The sequence below is a fragment of the Palaemon carinicauda genome, chromosome 3 (genome assembly GCF_036898095.1).
Source record: "Palaemon carinicauda isolate YSFRI2023 chromosome 3, ASM3689809v2, whole genome shotgun sequence".
Lineage (NCBI taxonomy): Eukaryota > Metazoa > Arthropoda > Malacostraca > Decapoda > Palaemonidae > Palaemon > Palaemon carinicauda.
The window spans coordinates 34,817,183-34,825,827 of NC_090727.1; the positions used below are offsets into that span (position 1 = coordinate 34,817,183).

The 8,645-nt window shown below is 34.8% G+C and overlaps 1 protein-coding gene across 2 annotated transcripts; it reads right to left on the bottom strand.

The window, feature by feature from the left end:
* Positions 1 to 58: 58 nt before the first annotated feature.
* Positions 59 to 8,196, bottom strand: LOC137638242 (uncharacterized). Of its 2 annotated transcripts, XR_011043945.1 has the most exons (3): positions 7,724 to 8,196; positions 546 to 7,417; positions 59 to 239 (listed from the first exon to the last, which is right to left on the bottom strand). XR_011043945.1 is itself a non-coding variant. In XM_068370320.1 (2 exons), exon 2 carries the CDS (start codon positions 6,171 to 6,173, stop codon positions 2,490 to 2,492), a length of 3,684 nt encoding a protein of 1,227 aa, XP_068226421.1. In that variant the 5' UTR covers positions 6,174 to 7,417; positions 7,724 to 8,196; the 3' UTR covers positions 59 to 2,489. The 2 variants fall into 2 exon arrangements, 1 of the variants encoding a protein (XP_068226421.1); XM_068370320.1 differs by having other exon boundaries at positions 59 to 7,417.
* Positions 8,197 to 8,645: the final 449 nt, after the last annotated feature.

Sequence of the window (8,645 nt, forward strand, 5' to 3'; positions counted from 1 at the left end):
TCTTTTCAAAATACTGGAGGTTTAAAAAATTATCAATGGCAATAAATTATAATCAAGAGCAAATTCAAATATTTATTTACATAAACAGAACTATCACTGAAATATGTATTAAGGAAAATGGCTCAGGATCGTAGATGGTCTTATTGCTTCTTGGTATTTAAGCGAGGTATCCGTCCTTATATGAAGACCGATGATGCGACCTCACTAATAACCCCCACTACCAGAAAAGTCCTCAGGATCTATAAATATGTCAAATACGCTCTATTAATAGAGAGCAAATATACGAAAATATATCAACAAAACTATTTAACTGCCAGTTAATATAATAAATGCATGAAGCAAATATGAACTCGAACGAGCAGAATAAAACAAGACACTTCACAAATATAAGTAGTTACACCGGCAATAAATTCTAAATGAAAACAATATGGTTGGTCCTTTGGATGATTTTTTATGGTTCAGGTTAAGGAGACAATTCATTCAAAGTGAATGAGTAACTCTAGTGAAATTACAAGGCACAAGCATCAATGTGGTTTGCAACTTACCTCCACTCTAAGCAAGCCTGTCAATTGCAGCTTCATGGTATAGTAGCCTCAAGAAGTAATTCAAGTGCTTGCACTTCCAAGCAGGATCATCCTCGACCAACGGTCACACTAGTCACTTAATGCTCCATATTAAAATTAACGCTGGATTGGTGAAAAATATTAATGAAGAGTTGACACGTCCTTCAAGCTGCCGAGTGAAAATGCACTGCCGTCTTCAAACACTGGGACTAGAAGTAAACTTTTGAGGTGAATTAAAGGTTTTCGTTCAGTCTCAAAACAATAGTATTAAATTATAACTTTAAAGGAGGAATTTTATAGTTGCAAACTATTGATGCTTTCACAAACTTAAAACCCAACATACTAAAACTGAACGAGTCTCCAAAGCAAGAACACGAACTAACCATTATAAACAATTTAAACTTTTCCCTAAAACAAAAAAGAAACTTAGAATTTTGAAACAAGCAAAGTAGAAAATCAAGGACCATAAAGGGTGGATACTACACTCAAAAGTTAAAAGTTAAAAAGGACAAAGTGAAAAAAAAGTTTCACTTTTTTTTTTCAACACTCCCAGCAAAGACATTCAATTTCAACAGTTTTTAGTGTCAGAAGAAATTGAATTTTTATTTATCAGTCGTAGAAAAAACCTCATGTCCCATACAATTAAATATGTCCCATACAATTAAATATGTACAAGAATTATTTACAAGGTACAAGTAATTAACATTAAGCATCTCCATGAAGGTAAAGATTTTTCGTTTTTCGTACGCCTTTCAAAGCAGCCAATCTTTTAGGCCTCTTTAATGCAAGATCCTCATTGGAATGCTCATCCTCTTGCCTATGCACTACTTTAGAGTGAGAATATTCATTAATACTCAGTAGAGGAATTAATGATGAAGAGTGTCTATTTACTCTTTCTTTGTTTCCTTTCATTACTGTAGCACCAGTGGTTTCACCAATTGAGTTCATCTGAACGCTTTTAACGATTCCCATTGGATAATTTGCAGGTTTCAAATGAACATCTTTAAGTAAAACTATCACCAACTTGCAAATTCTTGTGCGATACTGGCTTGTATCTAGAACCCACATTAGTGGCTTGATGCACAAGTTTTGCAAGGAATTCAGAGTTATGTCTTTTAAACATGAACGAGACTTGCGCAATTTACTATAACTGTCCTTAATATGCTCTATTGGATCCTTGGAAGGAGTCCATGAAGGGTCGGAATCTGGAAGAGGTTGCAAATTAGGAATGATGCTCAAAGAGACCAATTCATAGCCCTTTAGCAAAATTTCAGGAGTTATTGCAGCAGAAATGACTTCATTTGGATTATTATCTCTTAAAGACTCATGAAAAGCAATTGGCCTGCGATTAACTAAATGTACAGTCTCTGCTATAAGAAACTCAAAATCAAGAGAATTCAATACAGTATTTCGAACTGAACCATATATAAGTCTTTTAACTAATTTAACACAACTTTCCACAAGTGATCCAAGTTGGTTACAGCCTTTGTAGTATTGCTCAAATTCTACAGCCCTCATTCCATGTTCCTGTAGATATTGCACAGTATCTGGGTCCCTTAAAAACTCAGAAATTAAATTAGTACCTGCAACAATTTGAGATCCCATATCTGAAAAGCACAATTGTGGAGTACCATACTCCCATATATGTAACTGAAGTGCTCTCAAGAATGTGGGTACAGTCATGTCAAAGCATAATTTTAAATTTATAGCTCGAGACCACAAACACGTTATACAAAGCAACCAAATTTTTGTTTTAACCCCTTGGTACTTAATATAATACGGGCCAAGATAGTCCAGGAAAATAGACCTAAAGGGAATATTGGGAGGTTCCAACCTAAAATCTCTGTATGGACTTTGATTCAATTTGACTGCATGTCTGTGAAATCGTCTGCAGTTTATACATTCTTTCAAAATCTTCTTTACAGTTTAAAAGAAATGTGAAACCCAAAACGTTTTCCGAAATTCGGTCAACAATGAGTAGATGCCAGCATGGTTTGTCATTTTATGCATTTCCAAGATTAATTTCTTGGTCAGGGCGCTATCCTTTGACAAAAGGATAGGCGAGAACATAAATTTATCTCTGTCCTTCCAGCGTGCAGTCTTACTTCTAACACGCAATATACCATTGTGATCTGGATAAATATTAAGTTGGCTGATAATATTAGGGATCTCTCTAACTGCATTACAAGACCGTGCAAAATATTTAAAAACTTCCGGAAAGTGAATCTGCTGGTCTCTGTAGATTACAAAGTTATAAGCTTCTGACAAAGTTTCATCAGTAAGACAATTAAAATGTGAATATTTACTTGGGTCCCTCATCTTTACTGCAATTTTCAGGTTATTAATAAACCTTATCACATACCTATGGACTGAAACTATACTCTTGAAGCCTGAAAAGGAATCCATAGAAACCAAATGGTTTATATCCTCTCCAACCACAGACTCTGTAGCAACATGAACGTTACTACTTTCAAGAGAAGAGCTTATACCTTCCTCTCTGAGCAATGTATTAGGAATGGTAACTTCCATCATATCACTTGCGAAAACATCAATATCTGCATCAGCAACAGTACCACTGAAAAAATTAGAGTTCATTAATTGCTTATAGGAGAGAGGTCGGGTGATTGCATCAGCTGGGTTTTTAGAGCCTGCACAGAATTTAAACTTAATAGGAAATTCTTCACACATTCTGCAGATACTATCTAATCTATTTTTCACAAAGATGCTCAAATTACGTAATTTATCAAAATTTGTAACATGTGCTGATAACCAATGTAAGCAAACTAGACTATCTGTGTATAGATCCATCCCTACTATGTTAATAGGCTCAACACAATTAGAACCACTTAATTCTCTTCTAATATCATGTAATACTTGAGTCCCTAAAGAAACTGCCTGAAATTCAAGAGAAGGTATGGATTTAGATTCTAATTGTTTGTTAACAAATCTGTTCTTAGCCATGACAAAGTTTGTTTTTTTAGTTCTCAAATTATATAAGAACACAACACAGCCGTAAATGCTTCTAGAACTGTCTGTATATGCAATCAAATTATACATATCTCTCCTACCAACAAATCTATTAACTGAAATCATTGGAGAAGAATTTAGCTGCTTAGCAATATTATTCCATTCTCTTAACAGATCCTCAGATAGCCTATTGTCCCAACCAATTTCTTTATTGCACTGCAAAGAATGCATGAATATTCTAGCTCTATTTAGTAAAGGTCCACAAAAATTAAAGATATCAAAATTTGATGCAATTGAACTCAAAATCTGCCTTTTAGATGAAGCATTCTTATCCAACACTAATTTTTGGGTGGACAAAGTATCAGTCTCTGTATTCCAAAGCAATCCAAAAAGCTTGGTCACAAGGGTCGACTTCTCACCAGTTTCTCCATCAATGGAACTCTGCAAAGATTTACAATTTGTCATAAACTGTTGTACTTCAAATCCATAAGGCTCAAAAATCTGCTTCAAATTATCGAAGGCCCATTTCAATTTGACAGGGTCATTGAATGAAATCGCGCAATTATCCATATAACATAAATCATAAATATTTCTCTTCAAATTCCTAATTTGTAGCGAATCATTCTTTATATCAATCATGAGAATATAATATAAAGCTAAAAGCAGTAAAGCAGGACTAGGTCTAAGACCAAAAGGAAGCCGAACATGTTTGTACACTATCAATGAAAAATCATTCTTGGCAACATTTCGGTACCAATAAAACAAAAGCTTTTGCTGATCAGATTCAGGCAACACAATTTGCAAGAACGCCTTTTTCAAGTCAAAGCACAGGACATGGCTATCAAATCTCAATTGCAGTATAGTAGTAGATACTTTCTTATTAAGGCAAGGGCCAGCTAACATTGCCTGATTGTGGCTGACTGTTAAAGGCCTTGAGGGATCATTTTCACAAATATTAGACAGAAAAACATTTCTACATTTGCTACTCTCCTTTTCGAACCTGAATACGGGCATGTGTGGCAAAAAGGAAAAACTAGGGTGCTCCTCCAGGAATTGAGATAAATTATCTACCCTTTCTATTATACCTAGACTCTCTTGTTCTCTGAAAACCTCGTCTATCATTCCAAGAGACTTACCATCTTTGTGATATCTCTTAAAATTAGACTTTAGAACCAACTTTGAAAGAGTTTGATTTTTACCGAGAAGATGAGACACTTTCTTATTCCACAAGATAGGAAGCACTAGTCTCCCATCATCACTGCGTGTAACAGAATTCAAAACATAATTTATCAAATGCACATCATTTTCGACACAAGATTCATTATACAAAGTTTTATCATAATTCAATATCTGAGAACACTGTTCAGAGAGAATAGCATCGGTAGCCTTTTTTAGTTCTGATTGAACAAGATCACCTTTATCATCAAGTACAGCATAATTTACTTCTGCAGAAATACATTCAGTATTAGGGGAATGATCTTTCTCCGGCTCAATAATAGTCACTGAATCAGCCTCAGAATGACTAAGTAATACACTTGGATTCCTTGTAGAATTACTGCTATGAGGAATACTTTGCAAATTTCTCAGGTATTCATTAACATTTCCAGAAAGCATAATGCCAAGGGAAGTTTCCAAATATGCAGAGGGAACGCCAGAGCCAAACAATTTCGTTATTTCTGGTAAACAATGAATAGACTGAGTCCCAAGTATGAACTTAATATCAGAGATCATATCCTCCCCTTCTGCCAAAAATTTATCTGCAAATTTATATCCCTTTTCCATAAATCTTTCAACAATTCGACTCAAACCTGGAAGAATTAGCTTTGTATTGATTTCTGGAAGGCAGATTGCTTCCACACAAAAACTGTTCACATTATTATTTAAATTAACACGAACAACATTAGTCACCAAATTTCTTTGAGAGTTAATACCTCTTACAGTGACACTGAAATTTGACTCCAATACTTCCAAATTATTTCGCTTTGCAAATTCAGCATCAATAAAATTAAGCTGAGAACCACTGTCTTTAAGACAACGCATTTGCTCATTATTAGACAAAACAACCGAGAAAGTGGGTAAAATGGAAGCCCCAGTATGTGAAAGGACCTTATTGCAATCTATGCTTATCATACCATTTGTTGCTCCAAGGAAAGAGCCCTTTTCTTTATTGACGTTATCAGTAGCCACTTTAACATTATTATCACACAAAAAACTGAAATGCCAATCGTTACATTTGTTACATTTTCTCAAAAACGTGAATCTACATGCACTTGTTTTATGAGGATTAGCACATTTAGTGCAAGCATTCAACTTAAGCAGCCTTTCGACCTTTGCCTTTGGAGAGGCATAAACCTTACACTTGTTAACTGGATGATTAGCATTTTCGGAACCATTTTCGTCCCTACACAAAATACAACCCTTTAATTTCACTGCACTGGAAGAGTCAACCTGTACGTTACTAGCGAAACTTAATGTTGATCTAGCATCTGACTGAACTTTACGATTAACTTTCTTCTCCTGATATCTTTTCTGAACCCCAAGGTAACGCTCTGTGGCCTCAAAAATATTATCCTCAATATCCTTAAGCAAAGGTTTGTTTTTATTTGTAATTTGAGTTAATTGTAATTTAAGACCATCATTCATAGCATCCCAAATAAATATTGCAAGACATCATCAATGGTTATGGAAAGTGCAGCAAACGAGTTTTTAATGCTTCTCATCTTACCAATAAAGGCATATGGGTCAGAGTCATACGTTAATTTTAATCCTGAAAGGGCAAGCATAGTTTCAAATTTCTGGCCTAATTCAGAACCAAAAGCTTTTTGTAACAAGGCTTTGGCTTCCTCATAATTCTGTTCAGTAGAAGACAGACTTCACAAGAGCTAATGGTTGTTTACCTAGTTGATTTTGGAGATAAATAAATTTAAGATAAGAGTCTACTTTCATTGTCTCCATAGCCTTCTCAAAATCCTTAAAAAATTTTTCTATGCTTTCCCCCTCAGAATGATTATATACAGGAAGAGGCAAACATGGGTATTTAATATTAGGAGAAGGGTTACTAGGCAAGGGAATTTCTGCTGTGACTTTCTCGAGCATAGCTAATGATGATAAAATATTATCCGTATAAATAGCACAACAATCGAGTTCTTCTTTGATATCAGATTCATCCTTTTTTTCACTGAAAAGCATATCCACTATCTGAGAATCCAAACTATCTAACTTTGTTTTTAAATTTTGAAGGGATAATACAAAACTAATCCTTTCTTGCTCAGTGAGAGTACCATATTTAAGCCTTACACCGTCACACTTTTTGGTCACCTGTGTTCGACAATGACCACGTGAAATCTTAAGAGCCTTCAACTTCTCCATATTGCATGTAAATTCAGCTAAAACTTAAAAAGTAGAAATGTGCAATATATACTGGAATAAACCCATTAGCAAATTCAGAAATTAAGCAAAGCGTTATCGAAGGAAATATAACCTATGCAAATTCGCAAATATTCACAAAAAATATGACCAACACAGCAAAATAATAGACAAGTAAAATATTCACGAAGCAAAAAATGTGTGACCGCGATCGAAAGATTGAACTCGACGAGGAAGAACACCATGAAGCAAAAGACCTTTAACCTGCCCCACGTTGGGCGCCATTTTCAAAATACTGGAGGTTTAAAAAATTATCAATGGCAATAAATTATAATCAAGAGCAAATTCAAATATTTATTTACATAAACAGAACTATCACTGAAATATGTATTAAGGAAAATGGCTCAGGATCGTAGATGGTCTTATTGCTTCTTGGTATTTAAGCGAGGTATCCGTCCTTATATGAAGACCGATGATGCGACCTCACTAATAACCCCCACTACCAGAAAAGTCCTCAGGATCTATAAATATGTCAAATACGCTCTATTAATAGAGAGCAAATATACGAAAATATATCAACAAAACTATTTAACTGCCAGTTAATATAATAAATGCATGAAGCAAATATGAACTCGAACGAGCAGAATAAAACAAGACACTTCACAAATATAAGTAGTTACACCGGCAATAAATTCTAAATGAAAACAATATGGTTGGTCCTTTGGATGATTTTTTATGGTTCAGGTTAAGGAGACAATTCATTCAAAGTGAATGAGTAACTCTAGTGAAATTACAAGGCACAAGCATCAATGTGGTTTGCAACTTACCTCCACTCTAAGCAAGCCTGTCAATTGCAGCTTCATGGTATAGTAGCCTCAAGAAGTAATTCAAGTGCTTGCACTTCCAAGCAGGATCATCCTCGACCAACGGTCACACTAGTCACTTAATGCTCCATATTAAAATTAACGCTGGATTGGTGAAAAATATTAATGAAGAGTTGACACGTCCTTCAAGCTGCCGAGTGAAAATGCACTGCCGTCTTCAAACACTGGGACTAGAAGTAAACTTTTGAGGTGAATTAAAGGTTTTCGTTCAGTCTCAAAACAATAGTATTAAATTATCACTTTAAAGGAGGAATTTTATAGTTGCAAACTATTGATGCTTTCACAAACTTAAAACCCAACATACTGAAACTGAACGAGTCTCCAAAGCAAGAACACGAACTAACCATTATAAACAATTTAAACTTTTCCCTAAAACAAAAAAGAAACTTAGAATTTTGAAACAAGCAAAGTAGAAAATCAAGGACCATAAAGGGTGGATACTACACTCAAAAGTTAAAAGTTAAAAAGGACAAAGTGAAAAAAAAGTTTCACTTTTTTTTTTCAACACCCTCTACGTAATTACGGCATCAAAATTTATCAATTTACTTTCATATGAGAAAAGATGGTTGAAAGTTGGGAAGGAGTTGGTAAAAGTGAGTGAAATGAAAAGTGAGAGAAAAGAAATACCACAAAAAGAGAGAGAAAAAGAAAAAATTCAAAGATGACGCATTTTGTAAAAGTCTTCTATTCAGAGAGAGAGAGAGAGAGAGAGAGAGAGAGAGAGAAAGAAGAGAGAGAGAGAGAGAGAGAGAGAGAGAGAGAGAGAGAGAGAGAGAGAGAGAGAGAGGACAATATCAACACATAACGTTCATAAAATCAGCACATGGTTACGTATAGCCATCACCGTTCTGCTTATAACAGTAAA

Coding starts and splice junctions, on each gene's coding strand:
- LOC137638242 (XM_068370320.1), bottom strand. CDS start 6,173: ATGAATGATGGTCTTAAATTACAATTAACTCAAATTACAAATAAAAAC.